The sequence below is a fragment of the Elephas maximus genome, chromosome 24 (assembly GCF_024166365.1).
Source record: "Elephas maximus indicus isolate mEleMax1 chromosome 24, mEleMax1 primary haplotype, whole genome shotgun sequence".
Classification (NCBI taxonomy): Eukaryota; Metazoa; Chordata; class Mammalia; order Proboscidea; family Elephantidae; genus Elephas; species Elephas maximus.
In genome coordinates this window covers 4,127,890-4,151,262 of record NC_064842.1, presented here as the reverse complement: position 1 = coordinate 4,151,262, position 23,373 = coordinate 4,127,890, and the positions used below count along the sequence as shown (strand labels likewise).

The 23,373-nt window shown below is 39.7% G+C and overlaps 1 protein-coding gene across 4 annotated transcripts in view; it reads right to left on the bottom strand.

Moving 5' to 3' along the window:
- KCNK2 (potassium two pore domain channel subfamily K member 2) overlaps positions 1–23,373 on the bottom strand; it is a 237,172-nt gene that overhangs the window by 43,803 nt on the left and 169,996 nt on the right. For all 4 annotated transcript variants that reach the window (XM_049868569.1, XM_049868570.1, XM_049868568.1 and 1 more), the window contains exons 4-5: positions 11,325–11,485; positions 8,168–8,354 (exon numbers count right to left, since the gene is read on the bottom strand). In XM_049868569.1, the coding sequence (XP_049724526.1) occupies positions 8,168–8,354; positions 11,325–11,485 (348 nt within the window). The remainder of the gene's footprint in view (positions 1–8,167; positions 8,355–11,324; positions 11,486–23,373) is intronic.

The window sequence follows — 23,373 nt, the reverse complement described above, 5'->3', positions numbered from 1 at the left end:
TGATTTTTCAGATGCAGACCACCAGGCCTTTCTTCCAAGGCACCTCTAGGTGGTTTGAAACTCCAACCTTTTGATTAGACAGTGAGTGCTCTAACTGCTTCCCCCATTCAGGGACTGAGTACAACATTCAAAAAAAGAAAAAAAAAAAAGCCCACTGCCATCAGGTTGATTCTGACTCACAGCAAATCTTTACGGAAGCCGTCTGCCACAACTTTCTCCATTGCTCCATTAGACTTTGAGTTACCATATTTTCAAATATGAAAGGATCAGAGTAAAAAGAGAACATTTTTCTATCAGGTTAATAATATAAATAGGAACAAATGCAGCTTTCTTTGGGGAAAAACAATAATTTTAAGAATACAGTTTACAAAATGAATCATATTATTTTCAATGTTATTGTAACAATATTTTACCTCATGCAACATTTTAAAGAGTCACTTCGGGGAAGGGGTATGGAAGCTAACGTATCCCGTGACGGGTAAGACGTGGCTCTACAAATTCACAGAAGTGACTTAAGAAACGTCTGCGGAAACCTGTCATATGATAGGCTTGCTGGCAAATTCCATTTTTCAAATGTTTCCATTTCCATGAAACTAAAATGACATTTTTGTCCAAGTACTTTTTCTTTCAAAACCAGAAAATCTTCATCCAAGTAACTGTGACTCACTTAACGCATAAGTTCACCAAGATGTTGATTTTAGAAGAGTTAGTTCATGCTCAAGATGACTTTTTCTAAGTCTTCCTTCTTATAAACAGAATGTCACAGTTTGAAAAGAGAAAATTAGCTTAATCACTAAAAGGTCTATATGTGGGTAAAATGTTCAAACCACAAGTGTTAGTGGATTCCAAGCCCAGGAAAAAAAGTGTTTTCCCATTCTTAATTGCAGCCCTTGAGATGAAATATCCCCAGTCAAAGGATGTAGGAAAAATTAATGCAAACAAGAACATCATCAAACAACTCACAGATCCTATTTACTCTTTGAAATCTAAGATTAATGAATTAATTTCCACATTAGTCAATTCGCTTGATTCATGAATTTTATCCAAATTAAAATCCCTGCAATGTTAGGGTAACTTGCTAAAAAGAGCTGTTAGTTTTATTTTTAAATTAAGAAACATTTTTAAAAATTTTGCCATTATAAGCATTAATTTCAGTCTAAGTATATTTAGAGAACACGTATATGGCCTCTTGCTTACTGAGGACCTAGGGTGGTCTCTCTGTGCTGGATGGACTCCCTACACACCCCTCCCCCACCTCCACCCCACCACCCACTTTCTCTTTCCACAGACACCACAGATATTGCTTGCAGGGTGCTACCACCCACTCCCTCCGCAGGGGTCCTTACTGACCTGGCACCAATAGTCACCCCACTGCTTTGTTCCTTTGTCACCACTGAAAATAGGCACACAAGTCCTTTAAGAGCTTCCCAGCTCATCATTACAGGAGAGCAGACAGGTGGTAATGAAAACAGCAAAGAGGGGTGGAGACGGCAAGGCTGCAGGAAATTATAAATACTTCCGAGTAGTTAACTTAAGTCTAATTGTCTTGACTCTTGTTCTTATATGCTCTGTGACAGCCTCTCTTACAAGCTGCCATCTCTCTTGGACCTCTGAGGACATCAGCTGGCCTGATCCAATCCAGCAGAGTAAGCTACTAAAAATGTCACTTGGAGAAGGTTCAGGCTGGCATTATGGCTAGGATTCCATTCTCTCCCCAGATGGGTTTTCTGAGTGTTCGGATGGTAAGGATCCCTTTACCTGGCATTAAGGAAGTTCTTATCTGGTCCCAAATAGTCCTTCCTGGAGGTGGAGGAGGGCAACCAGAACAGCTGTGAGACCATGGCAGGCACCTTATTTACGTCCTGGAAGGCTCTTTCATTCTGGCCCTGGTTGCCCTACATAACCTGGCCTCTATGCTTATTTCGGAGTCCCCGGTACACACAAACGGTTAACGGCTGCTAACGGAAAGGTTGGAGGTTTCAGTCCACCGAGAGGCGCCTCTGTTTAGAAAGGCCTGGTATTTTACTTCTGAAAAATCAGCCACTGATACATCCTATGGAACACAACTCTGTTCTGACACAGGTGGGGTCACCATGAGTCTGAGTCAACTTGATGGTAACTGGAGAGAGAGCATGGTAGATATTTAACTGGGGACTGGAGTCAAACAAGGAGGGCCTCTTACCCACAAGGTTCTTGCCTAGAAGCCATATAGGCCTAAAACCAAAAAAACCCATTGCTGTCAAGTTGCTTCCAACTACTAGTGACCCCTGTTTTAACAGTAGCCTCCCCACCCTGCTTCTGCCCTCACCCAGCAGTTGTCCCTCTTCCTGCACTAAAGAGCTTGAGTCTAGGCTTCTCCTGCCTCCCCCACGGAAGTTCAGTTTTTAACTCCTGGCCATTCTGGACTAAGGTTATCAAATCCATGCACCTTCTCTGGTTTTCTATAATAAATTATTATAGACTATAGATCTAGACATAAAATTTTGTTCTTAAAAAAAATGTTCTTTGCATTGGTTTATAAACATTTTAGTTTAGATCTCAAATATTGGTTTCAATTTTTTAAATTTTGTTCTTTTGACCTTACTTTTACTAATTAAAAATATCTTGCCTTAATATAAAAGAAAAAAAAATCCTTATCATCTGCTTTAGAATATTTTTCTTTTTTTTTTTTATAGTAAAGTAATTTAACTGAGGGAGATGTTGTCTCAGTGCTTCAGGAACAGACAGGTTCTTCCAACGATGCTGTCAACCCTGTTTTCTTTTTTGCAAATGGAAATATGATTTTAGTACTAAGCAAGAGCTCACTGAACTTCTCATGTATATGCAACCAAGTCAGAAAAAATACAAGGCCAAAAATTATAACTAAAACTTTTTGCGTTTGGACCCATATTTGGGAAGTTTTTATTTTGATATTCAAGGCATTGACCATTTCCTTCTCGGTCCTTAGTCTACAATTAGGAAAGGTGTCATTGGAGCAAACATAGTCTCATGGTCAAAGAAAGACAGAAATCTACAGTACATAAGATGCACAAAATTGTTTTCCCAAAAAATTACTTTCAAATCTCAATACAGAGCAATTTAGAGCCTTTTTCACTAGTTGTAATGCAATTTAGTGCCTGCCTCACTAGGCCTAACTATCAATCACTGAATGTTTTCCTCCTCATTTTTTTCTCAGTGTGTTTCTACAATGCTTCTTTATTTCCATCCTGAACCCTAGAAGTTAAATACATTCTCGATTTGTCCACAGTCTCTAGGACTCTGCAACAAACTGAGTGCAATTCCATTTAATTAATCACACAGAGAATTGTCAACTGCTTTGTGAGTTCTCTGAGAGTCACTGGCTAAATTAAGGGGTGACCAACCAAAAAATCAAACCCATTGCCGTTGAGTTGATTCCAACTCATAGTGACCCTACAGGACAGAGCAGAACTGCCACATAGGGTTTCCGAGGAGCAGCCAGTGGATTCAAACTGCCAACCTTTTTGTTAGCAGCTAATTTCTTAACCACTGTAAGGGGTGACCAGGTCCCTTGATTCTTCCCATATTACAAAACAAGAGAACCACCACCAAAAAGAGAAAAAGAATTGTTGCTCCTGGGTTTCGTGGAATCCCTGGGTGGTGCAAATAGTTAACATGCTCAGCTGCTAACAGAAACGTTGGAGGTTAGAGTCCACCCAGAGGTGCCTCAGAAGAAAGGCCTGGTGACCTACTTCTGAAAAACCAGCCACTGAAAACCCTACAGAGCACAGTTCTGCTCCGACACACATGGGGCCACCACGAGTCAGGTTCGACTTAACGGCAACTGGGTACCTGGTCCCACAGGAAGAGGAAGTAGGGCAATTATTATCACTAGGTGCTAAGCACACTACTGAACATACACTATGTGCTCACTAAACATGTGAGTGAGTAAATGAATGAATGATGGATGACTCCAACACATCTCGTTACCAATCACTCAAACCCTCCCTTTCCAAAAGCAGCCATTTTTCTGGGCCCTTGAGGTGGAAGTGGTAGCAGAGGCTGTTCCACAGTACAGCTCACTCCGCTTCAGGTGTTCTCCCTGTCATCTGTGTAATTCCTGGCAAAATTGGACTCAGTGATCAACTCAAGACAGGGATTTTAATAACTGGCCTCCGACATAGTTATAAAGCTCTTAGGCAATATCAGGAACCGTTTTCTAGAAGTTCCCTACTAGAACAACCTGTTTTGAACAAAAAATTTGCCCTGGTTCTTACATAGAGATTTATATGTTCTCATGACAGAATTCTTTTTAGTTAAGCAGGCTCTGAGCACTTCACTGCATGAGTCATATTTTCAGGGATTAGGGAAAGCAATAGTTTGGTTATTAAATATTGCATTTCCATTAATGGCTTTTTAAACACAGTTCCAAGAAAACTTAATTCTCAAAATGAGATCTACAGATATTTTTGCCAAATCGAAAGAAAAAAATATGATGGCAAATGAACATAGGGCTATGAAAAGTTATAAAAATTTTTGTGACAGTAAATGTACCAGATGAAGAGGAATTTGACCTGGGAAAGTCCCAAATTACATTTTCTATACAGAGGGGTCACAAGACACGAAGCATGAAGCCTGATTAACCCAGGAGCATTCAATAACTACATGGGAGATGAAGGAATTTCACTATTCATCCAAATACACTAAATTTCACTAATCAAAATTCCAAGAAGATGTATTTGGATGGCTGAATAAACTTACATTCATATGGAAAATGTGTTTTCATAAGATCAACCATGAGGATTTCTCAGAACATTTGAAATTTGGGCTATTTTTTTTTTATTATTATAAACCTAGGTAATCTGAGGACACTGCTCTGTGAAACCATAAATTTTCATCTGGCTTTCACGTGCTTATGTTACCTCTCATGAACTAATCTGCCTTATGAAAAGGAGTTTTTTAAGGACTTATATGGGCAGCTTCAAAACAAGCAATGGAAATGCGGTGCTTGGCTTTTCTGACCCGCTCTAACCATAACCATAACATTACGTGCGGGAGGAGCCACCAAACTTGAAAAAAAATTTTTTTTTTACTTGTGTTAAATTGGACAATTATTTGACTTTTCTCAATTTTGAAGAATCACCAAATGATTTTTTATTTTTTAAAGTCACGGACCTGGAAGGCAAGTTCTAAAACCAAGCCTGCGTAAGTACTAGAAGGCAGTCTTTCCCTCCTTTCTGTGTAACTAATACTATTTCTTAGATTTTAACGAGGAAGGGATGCTTTAGCTCTCAGTCTGTGCGACAGGCATGGTTTAATGACGTCACCCTGGACTTCTTGTCAAAGGGAAAATAAAGTGACAGAGGGTGAGAAACAGAACATAGGCAATCAACAATTAAGTCTCAAACGCAACACTGCCATTAACTCTACAAATCTGAATATAAATCATTATTTTTTAAAAAAAACAGTTGTCATCGAGTTGATTCTGACTCATGGCGACCTCATGTGTGTCAGAGTAGAAGTATGCTCTATAGGGTTTTCAATGGCTGAGTTTTTGGAAGTAGACTGCCAGGTCTGTCTTCTGAGGAGTCTCTGGGTGGGTTCGTACCGCCGATCTTTCAGTTAGCAGCACAGCCTTTTAACCGTTTGCACCACACAGGGACTCCACATTATATCACATTATATCCAAATTATATTCAAGAGTAGAACTGCCCCACAGCGTTTCCAAGGAGCAGCTGGCGGACTTGAACTGCCGGTCTTTTGGTCTGCAGCCGTAGCTCTTAGCCACTGTGCACCCAGGGCTCCGTATCCACATCATATTATATTATCTACATTACAAATCATTGTTGTTGTTGTTGTCGGTTGCCGTCTGGTAGATGTGGACTCATGGCGACCCTATGTGTGCACAGTAGAACCTGGTCCATAGGGTTTTCAAGGCTGTGACCTTTTGGAAGCAGATCGTCAGGCCTGTCTCCTGAGGTGCTGCTAGGTGGGTTTGAACCACCAACCTTGGAACCAGTAGTCTAGTGTTTAACCTTCTGTGCCACCCAGGGACTCCTATATTATAAAAAAAAAAAAAAAATAGGCATTGATAAAAATCAAGTAAGTGCCAATTTGGGAAATAATGTCCTTTCTCTCTTCCCACCCTGTAAGGAAGGTGTCACTCTGTGAGCTGCACTCCTAGCCAAGAGGCCTGTTTATTTGCAGGTGAGATGCACTGGCTGAGCTAGCCTCTGACCTCTGACTTCCCAGGTCCTTTCAGCCCTAGCACATGGAGGACTAGGGAAAGGACAAAATGGGCCAACAGGAAAAAAGGTAGAGAGAGGAGCTGACCCCATCACTGAGGTAACCAACCAGCCACTCAGAAATGTCCCTTCCATAAATATACATACAAAATTAAAATGTTCTAAGCGATATCTTCCTGGGGAGAAATTACTGAAGGCTGAGCCCCTATATTCAGTCTCACTGACAGAGAGGCCTGAGCATTGTGCCTGTTTGTCCAGGACAGTGGTCTCTGAAATGTTTTAGATTCCACATTACCGGTGGTAAAACAGTTCTGTGCAGGCAAACCTAAATGGGTATTTACTTATGAACTCGAAGTTCATTATGCCCGAATATGTTGCGTCACGAACATTATGACCCATGAAAAGTAAAAAGTACTTTACTATGTATGAGTCGAAATCGACTTGATGGCAATGGGTTTCATTTGGTTTTAGAGTCAAAATCACAAAGCACACAGAAGCAAAGGCTAATTTGTGTTCTCCATGGAACTTTAAAAGGCAATTATTTTCCAAGATTCTTTTAAATTTCTACTTTTCCAAAGAACCTTGCAAAGGGCACACATTTCCTGGCCAGGCTTTGCCACATCTGCCGCCTCGTCCGCATTCTCACTCCAAAGACCTCCAGCAAAGGATCCCCCCTCTGTCCAGGTCCTCTGTCCCATACACAGATGTGCGCAGAGGACTTTTTACATAAAGCAAAACTTTTCTCACGAACACATCCTCATCTTCAAGGATAGCACGTAGGAGGGCTTGCCGAGTTAAAATGGAATTGACAACTTAATAAAGAGGGATTATCAGCTTTCTCTGAGATCTTAAGCAATTGTACATCTCATTTTCCTTTCTGAAAATATTCAAATCAGAAATCTGGGTCAAGGAAGAACAGTTAACGTTCAGAAAGTGTAAAACTGAATTACGCTTGCAAGTTTATTCTAAGAGTTTAATACCACAATCCTACTATAATGTCTAGGCTGGCACTCAACTGCTAACCTAAAGGTCGAAGGTTCAAAGTCTTTGAAGGTACCACGGACAAAAAGGCCTGGCCATTTGCTTCCATTAAGATTACATCCAAAAAACTGTATGAAGCAGTTCTACTCTGTAACATGTGGGGTCCCCAGGAATCAAAATTGACTTGACAGCAACTAATAACTACCATAATGTTTAGCAGGTTTTTCCAATACGTCAAAAAAAAATTTTTTTTAATAACGATTTAGATTTTATAAAGCTAGCCCAAATGGTCCATGATGGGGCATTACCATACTCACCTGCACCACAGTTATTGTAATTTATTTATAATTATAGTTTCAACAATAATGATAGTTGGATAATACAACCGTGAGAGAGTGTTGAAATGATAAATGGACCTAAGACCTAGGAGATATAACAATAAAGCAAAAAGCAGTTGAAATAACATTTGTAGAAAAAAAAGCAAAAAATGTGAACAGAACAATGTAGATACTCTGACCCAGTGAGTGACCCAGTGCCGTCGAGTCGATACTCTAGGTAAGGTCGAAGACACCATCCTGAGAACTGAAAAGTAAATGAGGTGAACAGCATGGACAGAAGAAGGTTTTGGGTAGCCAAGAAAACTTTCAGAAGTTTCCAGCTGTTTTTCACCACTAAGGTATGGAAGGACCTAAGCAGAAAGAGCAAGGGTAAGCTGAACCTGAATTCTTGTATCATTGTTAGGTGGTGGAAGAGAGGGGAATCAAGAGGTAGATATTTGGTTTCTGAAATCAGAGTGGGAATGCAAAATTCTGCACAAACAGCAATTGAAATTTCTTGCAAAGAATAAAAAATAAATGCCCAGCTCTACCCTTTTGCCCGCCTCCACTATCCCAGGATAAGTGTTTTTGCCTCCGCAGCTGTGTCGTGCTGCAAACCCAGGAACATGGGTCAGGAGAGCAGCGCCAGTGCCAGGAAAGCCTTACCTGCAACGTAGTCACCAAATCCGATGGTTGTTAAAGTAATAACCACAAAGTAAATGGCGTCCAGGGCACTCCAGCCTTCTATATGCTTGAATATGATCGCGGGCAGAGCAACAAAGAGCACGCAGCCGAACAGTATAAATATGATGGTTGAGATGATGCGAATCTTGGTCTGACTAACGTTCCACTTCTAGGCATGAGACAGAGAGAGACAGGCAGAGAGAAACAGAGATTCATTGACTGCTGGTGTGCCTAAAAACTAACCTACACTGTTACCAGTAAATTAGCAAGTTAATTTACTTTGTGTATTTTATTCCTTTTTATGTTTAATTTTTAATTGTCTTTGCTTACAAAAAAACTGGGTATAACATAAATTACTCAACACAATCCACACTAATAATGATGAAACTCCGTCCTTACATAGCCTTAACACTTCCAAAAGTAAATTACATTTGCTAAGAATGCTCCTTCAGACTTACAGAACCATTATTTGCTGACTGCACTGCTTTTGAAATATTTCTATTCTATTATAGGCATAAAAGAAACCCTGGTGGCGTAATGTTTAAATGCTACAGCTTCTAACCAAGAGGTCAGCAGTTCGAATCCACAAGGAGCTCCTTGAAAATTCTATGGGGCAGTTCTACTCTGCCCTATAGGGTCACTATGAGTCAGAATCGACTTGACGGCAGTGGTATGGGATAGGCATAAAATGGATTGTGGGCCAAACACAATCTAGAAATATTTAAAAATAGACAAGATGGAATCCAAACCCGTTGCCGACAAGTGGATTTCAACTCACAGCAACCCTGTAGGACAGAGGAGAACTGCCTCATAGGGTTTCCAAGGTGTGCCTGGTGGATTTGAACTGCTGACCTTTTGGTTAGCAGCCGCAGCTCTTAACCACTATGCCACCAGGGTTTCCAAGATTGAATCAAGGACTAAATATTTACCTTTGATACTCATAAAATTATAAATTTCATGAAGACTTTTTCCTATCATTAATTCAACTGACTAGAGTACAACGCTAACAGATTTCACACCCATAATTTGATTCCCGTATGAGCCAAATATATTGTCACTCTGTTCTGTGGCCTTAAGGTATACACCAAGGACCAAGGAAGCTACAAGATACATAGGCAATGACACATCTTCAAAACCCAGAACTTCAGCTCTCATCAGCTTATCCATACTTTCCCACCTCCTTTACCAATCAGGAATCTCCATGGTGTAAAGTATTAAGTGAAGTTTGTGTACACTGCACTTTATTTCCAGTTCTTTCTTTGGGGTTAGAAGTCCCTGGCTGGAGCAAATGGTTAATGTGTTTGGCTGCTAACCAAAAGGCTGGAGAGGTTGAAGTCTACCCAGAGATACTTCAATAAGGGCCTGGTGATCAGCCACTGAAAACACTATGGGGCATAGTTCTACTCTGACACACATGGGGTCGTCATGAGCTGAAATAACTCAATGGCAATTGTTTTATTTGAGGTTGTTGTTGTGTGCTGTCGAGGGGATTCTGACTCATAGCGATCCTAGATGACCGTAGAACTGCCCATAGAGTTAGCAGCCATATAGTTTAATCTCTGACTGGACTATTGTGAAAATCATAGGGCATATTCCCCACCACATCAACATCACTGAATCTTAGTGCCTGAACATTTTTAGAGATAAAGGTCTATGGAAACATAGGCTTCCCACCCCAGCCCTTTGTTTACACTGCCACTCAGCTTGGTTTGCATAAATGAAAACATGGGTTGTAGGAAGCAAAAATAAGAGTTCCACGACTCCACTGTCCTTCCCAGGTACATGAGAGTTAAATGAGGGCATGTTTGTTAAGTTCACAGGATAGCGCTCGGTAAGGAGGGCTGAATCTTGGCCGCTGGAATGTAATCTCCCCAAGAGCATGGAGCTTGTCTGTTTCATGTACTGACATATATGTAACACGAGAAACATACCCAGCACGCAGCAGGCACTCAACGTGTGGAATGAATGAACAATTCAGTTACCACGTTCCTACCGCTAATCCACCCTCTCAACTGATAACAATGCAAGATAATTTTAATACCAATGTAAGACAAGCATAATAACAAAAGAAACCAAAAATCTCCCATTTTGGACTAACCGTGCCTTACACCAGTCTATAGTAAAAATATTTGAGAGCTAACTTTGATCTGAAATCTGAAACATAATTAATGGTAAAGCAGGGATTTAATTTAAATTGAAGAAACAATATTCAATGGTCTTATTTTATCAAAAAAGTGTAAAACATTCTGTTGATTTTTGTAAAAAAATAAAATACTGAATAATAAATAAAATCTATTTGTAATAGTGGTGATTGTAGTACTAAGTCATTCATAATCCACCCCCTAACACAATCATTTTTCCCCCATAGTTTTCTTTAACAACACAAGCTTGTAATCATGGTGGTATTATTATTTTTTTATTTCACTTAAAACTCTAATAAAAGCATTGTCTTTTCATTTATTTTTGCTATTGAGTGTTAATACAGTACAACCATGAACATCTTCATTGAAACTACTTCTGGTTCTGCTGAATTACATACATCCTTATAGATTAATTCCTATCATTGTCATTACTGAATTGAGTTATATGATCACCTATGTTGTGCTTGCTGTGTACTATTACATCCTTTCCAAAAAGGCGACATAAATTTACAATGCCACAAGCAACAAACAAGAGGAGCAAAGCGATTTTTTTAAATAATAAAATTTTGTCTGTCATTTACTATGTTAAGCTTTGACTTAGATCACGTCTCACCTTCAGAGGAAGTCCTCACAGTCAGTATCATTATTCTGGTTTTATAAATGAAAACAATGGAGGTTTGAGAGGAAAACAAGAGAAAATACCTAGTAGACAATATACCTGGAATTTGAACTTAAGACTGTCTGATTTGTGTGTTTTTTTCCCACATTTTTGTGGAGTTTTCTAATGCATTGACATATTTATTGAGATAAATATAAAAATAATTATGATACAGTGAGTTACATACTAGAAAAAATTTTTTTTTTTAACTAGAGGTATCTATAAATTGTTATGAAACCCAAGAAGTGAATCTCTAACTGTACCTGAGCTTATATAAAAGTTTTAATATTTCTAAAAATTAACCCATAAACATATGCTGTTCAAATTTTCTCATACTCACAATAAATGTATCTTCTACTTTTGCAATTCCTTTTCCAAATATGGTCCCTAGTTGGTCTCCAACTCCGGCCAACAAAAAGCCAAAGAGGGGTATTCCCAGTAAGGCATAGATGATACAGAATATTTTTCCTCCTTCTGTACGTGGTGAGATGTTTCCAAACCCTAGCACACACACAAAAAACAATCAGTTGAGCAACGATGAATAATAGCTTGAAGGATGCAACCTCAAGTCTGATTCAGAAATTCCCAAATATCATAAGATATCAATTACAATTTTCAACTAGTTAAGATTGCTTTTGTATTATGTAGCCTCTTACAAAAAAAAAATTTTTTTTTTTTTCAATGTATTTTGGGAAGCTTGGTGGCACGGTAGTTAAGCATTCGGCTGCTAACCAAAAATGTCAGCAGTTCGAATCCACCAACCACTTCTTGGAAACCCTATGGGGCAGCTCTACGCTGTCCTACAGGGTTGCTATGAGTCGGAATCAACTCAAAGGTAACTTTTTTTTTGTTTTGGGGGGGTTAATATATTTTGATATAAAATGTTAATATTTAAGAAAAAGTTTCAGTAAGACACAAAGAATAGGTAATGTTCCAATCACAGTTTGATAAGATAATGAAAACAGAGGAGCTAACACACACAATAAAATCAATGTTTTCAATAAGTACACTTCTATCTCTGTACTGATGATCCTGTTGACTTAGAAAGCTTTTACTGCCATTTAGTTAGAAGAGCAGATTGCCTTATTTTAAAAGTATTCAAATACGCTTAAGTTATTTAAAGATTAAATTTTAGTAGTAACTTTTAATTCTTGACTTTATTCAACTATTTAACAAAACAAATAAAAAAACTGTTAAAAACTTAAAAATCATTAAGTGAATTATTTTTAAAGTTCAGAAGGTTTTGAAGGTCTTCCAGTTTCATGTGAGGATATTTATGTAAGGATATATACTAGTTACGATTCTACCAGTACAACTTCACTGACTTTATTTTTTTTTTGATAACAGAAGTGATATCAACACACATACATGGGGTAGAGAATGCATGCCTTCCAGAAGGGCACAGAGCCCCTCTTTTGACGTATAATCCTTCCTCTGTCCTTCATACTAAAGTATTTCTGAATTTTAGTTTTAATTTCTTCTCTTAGTCAAGAATGCAGATAGATATTTTGGGATTAGGTTTTTGTTGTTACTTTTCAGTTTATGATTATTAAAGGCAAAGACTATGACCTGTACAAATTTTACTTTTTAGAATCTATTGAGATTTTCTTTGTGACTTTCTGAAGGCCAATTTTTGCATTTGTTTCCTGGTTGTTTGAAAAGAACACAGTTACTCTGTTAGATACAAAGAGAGCATATATATGTATGTGGTGTGTGTGTGTGTGTGTGTGTGTGCGGTGGGACAATATTTCTTTTAACCCTCAGATTTTTCTTCCCATGACATTTCCGCTTTTCTCCTTCTCCTTCTCTTCAAACATGTAGTCAGTTTGCTGTGCACTGCTTGTCAATTCATCTATTCAGGATTTTTAGTGAATTCTTCAAGTGTTTGATGGCTCCTGGCCATATTTTTATATTTGAATGCACAATAAAATACTAGATTGATAAATACTTGCATCTGAAATACATCTTTCTAGCCTCAACGAGAATCGTGGTTTCTCTGACAACGTATGCAGATTCTGGTTAAAGGAGACCTGATTGAAGCAGTTGTGTTGCAAGGCAAAAGGGGACTGACATTCGATAGGGTCTTTGTGTATGTGTGTATTTCACATAGTGTCTGAGAGCAGGATCCTCAATTCCTCATAGCAGCCAACAGTTAACCGTAGTGTTCCCTGTATCTCAGGCCCACTGCCCATTTTGGGAATATCTGTAACATAACTCTGTGTTTGAAAAGCTTGTATTCACAGCTTTTTCTGACGGCAAACACTAGAGACAACTACTGTGAATGTTACAATTAGTGGTCCACAGAACTGGGATTAATTTACAGGCTGAGTGTCCGCAGCCCACTTCTGCTTCTAACTTTAGAGCCTTTAAAATCTGTGGATTTACCAACTTTTTTTAGTTTGTTATACTGATTGTCTAATAAAAACTTCCAGAATTACAGTAAGACATATAAACATTATAATTTTTAAAAGCATTTCACTTAAAATCTAAAATTCTCTGATTGAAAGTGGTCTCAGTCAGGACAAAAAAAAAAAAAAACAGTAAGAGCTTCACAAAAGAAAAAATCGGTCAGGTGAACTTCATTAAAATTTAAACTTCTGTTCTGCAAAAGACACTCTTCAAGAGAATGGAATGACAAGCCATAGACGGGGAGAAAATATTTGTAAAATGCACTTCTGATAAAGGACTTGTATCCAAAATAACAAACAGCTCTTAAAACTCAACAACAAGAAAGCCAACAGCCAACAAACAGCCCAAATACAAAATGGACAAAAGGTATGAACAGATACTTCACCAAAGCAGATATGGAGATCATATATCATTAGGGAATTGCAAATTAAAGTAACAACCAGATATCACTACACATTCATTGTTGTTACGTGCCGTTTAGACGATTCTGACTCATAACGATCCTATGTGATGCAGAAAGGAGCCCTCATGGCACAATGGTTAAGTGCTCGGCTGTCAACCAAAACACCAGTGGTTTGAACTCATCAGCCGCTCCATGGGAGAAAGATGTGGGAGTCTGCTTCAGTAAAGATTATAGCCTTGGGATCCCTATGTCCTATAGGATCGCTGTGAGTTGGACTTCAACTCAATGGCAATGGGCTTATGACAGTAGAACTACAGGAAGGTTCTTAACACAATTCTATTTTACTATATGTGCTCGACATGTTTGGTGCAATGGTAATTATTATAACTACTACTGGTAGCAATAATGGCAGGAGCAATGATTACAGGAGCAATGTGTTGAGCCCTATCAATGCACAAACTAATAATGAGACAGTAATGAGGTCATGGGTACTCTATGCTCTGCACTATATTCGAAACGCTCTGTCAAATTGTGGGTGCCATTTTTAAAGGGACATTGGCAAAATAGCACTTACAGAGGAATGCAACTTGGAAGGCTCAGGGGTATTTATGCTAAAAAAAAAGAAAGAACTGAGAGTGGAGGGAGGCAAACTAATGGATTTCATCCATCCAGATGATTAAAACATGGAATAGGGAACAGACTTAGTTTGATTCAAGGCAAAGAACAGAAGTAGAAGATGCAAGCTATAAGAAGTACGCTCATGCTAAAATAACTACAGCCAAAACAGAGTAAATGTCTGCAAGAAGCAGGCAGAGGCCATATAATCACCTGTAGTACTTAAAATTTTGGAACATCTGTCTTCTAGGATTCCTTAAAATGACAAGTTCTTAGGAATGACTCAACACACGAATCATACATGTAATGATTTACCACAGGTTTCAGTACGCATTCATGTATTCAAAAATGTTGATTGAGCATATACTATTTGCCAGGTATGGTTAGGAGTTTGGCTGCTAGCCAAAAGGTCAGCAGTTTGAATCCACCAGTCACTCCTTGGAAACCTTATGAGGCAGTTCTACTCTGTCCTATAAAGTTGCTATGAGTTGGAATCAACTTGATGGCAATGGGTTTGGTTTTGGTTTTGATGCTAAGCACTGGGGATGCAACTGTGAAGTAGGTAGGTGTCATGGATTGAGTCATGTCCCCCAAAAATATGTGTGTCAACTTGGCTAGGCCATGATTGTATGTGTGATGGTCCACCATTTTGTCATCTGATGTGATTTTCCTATGTGTTGTAAATCCTATCTCTACGACGTTGATGAGATGGGATTAGCAGCAATTATGTTAATGAGACAGGACTCAATCTACAAGATTGGATTGTGTCTTCAGCCAATCACTTCTAAAATATAAAACAGAGGAACAAGCAGAGAGACATGGGGACCTCATACCACCAATAAACAAGAGCCAGTAGAATCCCACGTCCTTTAGACCTGGGGTCCTTGCACTGAGAAGCTCCTCAACCAGAGGAAGATTGATGACAAGAACCTTCCTCCAGACCTGACAGAGAGACAAAGCCTTCACCTGGAGATGGCACCCTGATTTTGGACTTCTAGCCTACTAGACTGTGAGAGAACAAACTTCTGTTTGTTGAAGCCATTCACTTGTGGTATTTCTGTCATAGCAGCACTAGATAACTAAGACAACAGGTCTCACCCAGGCTCTCACAGAGCTTACAACGCAGTGAGGAACACAGACTTGACACTGACCCATCCGTCTGTATGCTCGTTACAGAAAGCACAGGATGCTTGTGGTGCATATGGATTTCGGAAGGTGAGATAGGCTCCATGTAGGAAACCCACACTGTGATCTGGAGACTGAGTAGGGGTTGGCCATGTAAAGGAGAAGCAGGGTTTGTAACAAGACTGCAGGACCACAGGTGTAAAGTCTTGGAGGAAAAAAGAGAACTTAGCACCTTTGGGAAACTAAAAGTATTTCAGATGAATGGAGAAGAGGGTGCGTGAGAGTGGCAGCAGATAAAGGAGGAAAGGTAAACTGAGGGTGCGTGGTGAAGAATCACGTCCATGCTAAAGAGTGAGGGCCTCGTGCCAGCTAAGTGAGACACTACAGGACTTTCGAGCTGGGATGACAGGAACACATTTGGCAATTTGGATGTTCACTCTGGCCACAGAGAGGAGGATGCTTGTCAGAGTCAAGAAGCAGCAGTATCGAGGATGATGCCCAGGTTCTGGCAAGGGCAATGTGGTAGATCGTGGCAGAACTTCTTTGAGATGTTCTTGTTTTTGTTAGGTGCTGTCACCTGACTCATAAAAAGAGCAGAGTTAGGGAGCAAGGTTGGGGCAGAAGGAGGTAAGGATCATAATGATGTATGCCAATGGGGGAACCCAAGAAGAAATCTACTGCATGTTGCATGTATGGATCTGAAACCCCAAACAGTAACCTGCACTGGAAATACAAATTAGACAGTGGATGAAAACTCGGGAAGATGTGTGGACTCAAAAGAGAAGAGAATTTAGTATAAAACCTCAAGGATCACCAACATTTAAAGTGAGGAGAGAAGGACAGCCCTCAAGGACATGCTGTGAAAGGATAAAGGATGGTGTGGGGGGGTAAACGACCTAGTTTTCCCCTAAGTAAACCAAACTAAACCAAATCCTCTGCTGTCGAGTCAATTCCAACTCATAGCGACCCTATAGTAAGGTAGCCTTTATCCTTGGCTTTGGAGAAATAACTCTGTAATTGAGATGCCTTGGTCTGGGGCTTGCAGGCCACACCTGAGAATTTGTGCTGGTGAGTGGAGGCTGGCCAGACCAGAAAAGACTCGCTTAGAACGTCAACATCAATTAGCCCTAGGAGGCATGATTTAGCCTATCATGCAGGGCTGGCTAATAAAAGCCCTGAACACGGAGGCTCAAAGAGCTTCCTGGTTGACGAGAACATCCCCTCCCAGGAGGGCAGCGTGCCTCTGGGAACATGGAAGCTTAGCATTGGGAGCCCTCCCAGATCTTGCCCTGTGCGTCTATTCATTTCAATCCTTTTTGGCTATGATAAATCTGTAGTCATAAGCATAGTATCCAAAGTATAGTACACTCTTCATAAATTCTGTGAGTCTTGCCAGTGAATTATCGAACCTGAAAAGGTAGTAGGAGCCAGCAAGTCAGAAATTAAGGATGTCATGTGGACTCCTGAGCTTGTGGCTGGCATCCTGAATGGGTAGTGGGAAACCAGTCCCTAATTTGTGTTCAGCAGGTCAGAGGGTTGACGTCCAACTTGCAGCTGTGGTCTGCCTTCCTGGCAGTCTGAAGGATGGTGTCCTTTTAATTTATGAGCTCTGACGTAGCTCCAGATGGAAAGGGTCAGACAGAGAGAGTGTGCCATAGGGGCAGCTGGTGACGAGGATGGAGAAGTGGTAATGTGAGGACTGGATCGATATCCACATTTTGGGGATTGGATTCATGCTGATCCTTACCATGCAGTGTGTTTTCAGGAAGATCACAAGAGAAGCGTGCTTCATAGAGCAGAGACTGATGAAGTTAAATAAGATAACCACTGAAAAATCTCCACTGATACAACAACAGATTGGTCACCAACGTATACCAGCGATAACTGTTTAGTGGATTAATGAGAGGAGAAGACACACGCTAGGCCTGAGCTCTGGAGCGTGTTTGGTTTTTCCTTTTCTTTGTTTTCCTTTCCTTTTTTTCTTTTGTTAACCTTATATTTTCAAACCATTTTAAACTTACAGAAAGGTTACAAGAATTGTACAAAGAACTCATGTATGTGCTTCTCCCAGGTTCACTAATTGTTAACATCGTTCCACTGTGAAGGAGCTCTGGTGGCACAGTGGTTAAAGCACTCAGCTGCTAACTGAAAGGTCAGCAGTTTGAACCCACCAGCTGCTCAGCGGGAGACAGATGTGGCAGTCTGCTTCCATAAAGGTTTACAGCCTTGGAAACCCTATGAATGAGTTCTACTCTGTCCTATAGGGTCACTATGAGTCCGAAGCAACTTGATGGCAATAGGTTTTGCTTCCTCTTTACTTCATAATTCTCTCTACACATACATATTTTTTTTTTCTGACTATTTGAGAGTAAACTGCAGACATCTTGCCCTTTTATTCCTAAACTCTTGGGTGTGTATTTCCTAAGAAAAAGTGACATTCCTTTAAATAACCACCTTACGATTACCAAATTCAGAAAAGTTAACATTGATAAAGTACTATCATCTCATCTTTAGTCTATTTTCAAATTTTGCCAATTGCCCTGTTAGTGTCCACTATAACACTTTTTTCCTGTTCCAAGATCCAAACTAAAATTATACGCTGCATTTCATTGGCATATCTCTTTAGTCCCCTGTAATCTGGAATAGTTCCTAAGCCTTTCTTTGTGCTTCTTGACTTTGACAATTCTGAAGAATGCTAGTCCCAGCTGCCATCAAGTTGACTCCAACTCACTCATGGTCGCGCCATGCATATCAGAGTAGGCTGTGCTCCACAGGGTTTTCAGTGGTTGTGATCTTTCGGAAGTGGATTACCAGGTCTTTCATCTGAGGCAACTTTGGGCGGATTCGAACATCCAACCTTTCTTTCAGTTAGCAGTCAACCGCGTTAACTATGTGTGTCACCCAGGGACTTCTTTTTGAAATATACAGGTCAGTTGTTTTGTAAAATGTTCCTCAATTTGAATTGTATAATATGTCCTTACGACTACATTCAAGTTGTTCTTTTCGGTCAGGAATATCACATAAATGATACTGGCTAAATTAGCACAGCACGCTTATGAAAATACCTCGCAGGGGGAGGGTGTGGTTGGCAAACAAACAGAAGAAATGCATTCTTTGCATAAAAATATGGTACTTGGTTAAGGCATGTCCACTAGGTTTCTCCAGTTACTCTTTCTTCTTTTTTAATTAATAAGACATTTATAGGGAGACACTTGGAGAGTATACGAATATTCTGATAATCAAACCTACATAAGCCACTAGTTGTGGTATCTGTAAAATAACAAAATAATGACAGAAAACATGAAAGCAGATTAAATAATAGAATAGCAAATGACATAACATTAATTTAAAAATACACTAAAAGTGTATTTTTTAAAAGAGTAATACTCTTTTAAAAAATATATTAACCCTGAGTGTATAGCCTCTGGGCACCCTTTTAACTCAGTACTGAAGTCCCTCTTGAGATTCACCCTTCAGCCTAAGATTAGACAGGTCTATAGGGCCAACAATAACACACGTGAGGAATGGGCTTTGTAGTTCAATTCATGCATATGAGACTCATGGGCACACCAGCCCAAAAGCAAAGAAGAGAAGGCAGGAAGAGACAGGAAAACCAGACAAATGGAAACAGGAAAACTGGGGCAAAGAAGGGGAGAGTGTAGACACATCACAGGGTTGGCAATCAATGTCATAAAACAATTCGTTTATTAACTGTTTAAAGAGAAACTAATTTGCTCTGTAAACTTTCATCTAATACACTATATATATTTATATATAGATATATAAATAAACTTGTCTTTCCATTTCACAAAGAAGAAGTAAAAAAAATTAAAAAGCCATAATCAGCTCCTTCTGTCCCCAGCAGATTCTGGTGGGGAACAAAGTATCAGAGGACGAGAGAGCACGTCTTGTCCACCCACTGTCCTCTCAGTGGGACGTGGATTCAGAAACCTCCATGGGTTGTAAGGGACACAGAAGTTTTTACATGTTCTGCTCAGATGATGAGGAGGGGCTGAGAGCCCTGGGGAAGGGAAAGAGCCTCAAATCAGGACCTAGAGCCTTCACGGCTAACACTCCAAGACTAAGGAGACCATGTGGTCTGATGTAAAGAATCAATGAACTTATCTACTAATGCTTGGAATGCTACATGTCAGAGCAATGGATAGAAAGGATCCATCCAGGGCAAACATGATAAAGGCCCAGAAGTCTTGTATCAAGGCAATCTGAAGAAGTAAAAGAACATTCCAAGGTTAAAAAGTTGGAGAATGTTTAGGTTGACCTATTGGGGATGGTGCGCCATTTCTACACACCATTCAAGAATGGAGCTTACCAGCTTCAAGCCCATTTGTCCTTACATTAGTAAGCAGAGGACCAGCCTTGCCAAGTCAGCAAGGCGGGCTATTTTGACGTGGGCTTTCTGATTTCCCCAGGGAGTCTTGCTAAGATTTAATACTCTCCATCATTGCCTTCTCCAGATGAGTAGCTACATGGCCTGAGATAGCACAGGCATCTAAGTTATACTTATTGTTGTTAGTTGCCATCAAGTTCATTCCGACTCATGGCGACCACATGTGTACAGAATGGAACTGTTTCACAGGGTTTTCAAGGCTGTGACCTTTCAGAAGCAGATTGCCAGGCCTGTCTTCCAAGGCACCTCAGGGTGTGAACTGCCAACCTTTCAGTTAGCAGTCCAATGCTTAACTATTACATGGCCCAGGGACTCCTTAGAGTTAACCTACTGCATCCCATTCTCTGCGTTTGCATAAGAGGGCAAATGTCTTTAAAGTCACATGTTTAAGAAGTAACCTGCCTCCAGAAAAGAGCAAGGAAGAGAAATAAAAGATACAGCTTTTACTTTTTTTTTTTTTAATTCTGACTGTAGCACTGTTATGAAAAAGGCTTTTTCTTTAAATGACAAAAAGACAGAGGAAAAAAAAAAGCCTAGCTATCGTGAGGGCTCACGATATCTACCTCATGCAAGTTCAAAGGGCATAAGAAACAAAGCTCTAAGTTTTCATCAATCAGTGATTCAGATTCAGCCTACAGGCCGCTCTGAAACACCTTCGGAAAAATCGACAGAGGATTTCCTCAGGCAACCTTGTTTACATCACCCAAGAAATGGCCCAAAGTCCAAAGAGAATTCTAGATGGAAGGAAAGCCAATCCACCTGTCATTGGTCACAAAGTGGAGGCAAGTCCCTGGGGCATCTCTGCACCCTTTTTCATTATCTTCATGACAGAGTTAACACAAAGGAGACCGAACGGAGCAGGAATGAGGAATCCTGGTATAATTCTTCTCTGAATATCCGCTGCTTCACCTTTCAGATATTTCCGCATCTGCCATTATGCTGAACTCCAAGGCAGAATACGTGCCTCAAAGATGGCATCCCTCACTGAGTACCAGCCCCCAGTGCACAAAAAAGTGACCTGGCAGTATTCTGACATGGAAGGTGTGCCCCGAGCTCCCCCAAAAATTTCCCAGGGTGAGAGAATCAAGGGGCTGTTTAAGGGACGGCCCCTCATGTTTTTTTCCTCTCTCCTCTATAAAACTAGACTTCCCTCCACAGATTTATCACGTGTTCTAACCAATGAAGACAGACACTGGTTAAATGGCTCGATATTGTTAATGGATCTATGGACCTCAGATGAAAAGCATCTGCTGACTAACAAGCATACAGCATGCTAGGCTTTTGAAGTATTAATCTTTGGATTGTCTGGACTTCCTGACTCTTTCCTTAGTTGGTCAACAACATCTCCATTGCCTCAAGGTGAAATAGGACTTTAACAGCAAGATGAAAAAGGAGCAGCATTAAGCCGTTGTTCTTGGCCTCTTAAACGAAGGTGTTCTCGCTCAAAATGCCTCCCCCGAGGAAAGCAAAGCTTTCAGTTTATGGCATAACGTATGCGTTAACAAGAGAGTGAGAGGAGAGGCAGCCAAACCAGCTTCCAAGGAGCTTGGGAGAATAGAGAAGACCGATGGGGCATGACCTTGGAGGAGGTGGGGTAGGGCAGAGGCCAAAGGACAGGACCTGGAGGGGTGGGAGTAAAGGGGTTTGATGGTATACTGAAGTTGGTTCTGAGGCTGATTGTTAAATTTGCAGGAATTTTGAAAGTTGACTGACTTCACATTGGTAGCTTGAAATCAGCTACAGTGGGAATGTTTACACCACAGAATATCAGCAAACGCTACAAGGTAGGGCTTTTATTTATTTTTCCTCCAACCAGCTAACTGCTAAACATTTAGCAACACACCACTGATTAGACACAAGGTTTGAAAGACTATAGGTGGTCTGTACCACAGGGCTAGATGGAAGCCAATGCTGGTGGGCCAGACCTTGCCACTTGCATCACCAGGAAGAACGACCATCTCTTCTTGGCTTCACTTCCAGGCAAGGACCCTCCATGGATGGTCACTGTAAGCCTCTCTGTGAATCATATAGCAGAAGGACACCCATATATCACCCCAATCTGAACAGTCCTAAGTAGACAGGCAATTTTTTTTAAATCACAAATTATTATGCTAAATAAATAATGGTGTTGTTGTTAGTTGCCATCAAGTTGATTCTGACTCATGTGTTACTGTGTAGAACTTCTCCATAGGGTTTTTTTTTTCTCTTGGCTATAATATTCAGGGAAGTAGATCACCAGGCCTCTTCTTCCACAATACTGCTAAGTGGGTTCAAACCACCAAGCTTTAGGTTAGGATTGAGCACAAACCATTTGTGCCACCTAGGGACCTTAAATAAATAATAATGTTGCCGTGTGCAGTCAAGTTTATTCAACTCATAGAGACAGTGTAGGACAGAACTGCCCCACAGGGTTTCCAAGGCTGTAATCTGTATGCTGGCCCAGCGTTCCTTTACCAAGGCTCCTTTAAACAAATAACAACCCCTGAAAGCACTGTACATACTTGTACTTAATTATTTGCTACAACCCACTTCATGCCTACCTTCCCCTCTTGGCTATGAGTTTCATGAGTGTAGAGCCTAGTCTATTATTATTATTTTTTTAATTTCTTTTTACTATTATAACTTCAGAACCTTGCATAAGTTCTACATTATTAATTGATGCATACCTGGCAATCAATAAATATTTTTTGACTGACTGACTGGCATTTGATCCCAAAAAACTTAACAGTACTTTAGAAAGACAATAAAGAAAAAGAAAAACATATAGAGAAATAATAAGTTCCTATGTGGAAAAGTCTTATTTTTATAAAATTATCTACAAGATAATTAATATACTATGTTTGCAATCAAAATTCCATAGGTTTTTAAAAATAACTTAATGAAATGGTTCTAAAACTCATCTGGAATAAAATGAATAAAAATAGTCAATAAATATTTTATAGTTTTAATAATTAACACTATGTAAAAAAATCGATCATATTAATAAAAAAATAGAAAGCACAGAAAGGGACTCAGGCATGTAAATGAATTTAATATTTGATAAATATGACACGTAAATATGAAAGGAGTTGGTTATTTAATATATGGCGATGGGATAAGTAGCAAGCTACTCGGAACTAAATCATGTCCCTAATCTCATAATTTACATTAAATAGTATCAGATGGATCAAATAATTAAATACGTATTTAAAAAATAGGATCATAAAACATGAAGAAAAGACAGGATAATAATTTTCTAGCATACTCCTGGGACAGAACCATCAAAAAAAAAGAAGGATAAATATGGCTGCACAAAGATAGACAATGATGCAGTATGTCAAAAGAATAGTACAAACATTAAGCAAAAAGCAAACACTTTGTTGTGAGTAAAGATCCAGACACCCTTGTTTCTGGTCCCATCATACCTCTTCTTAATCAAAGAGCAAAAAT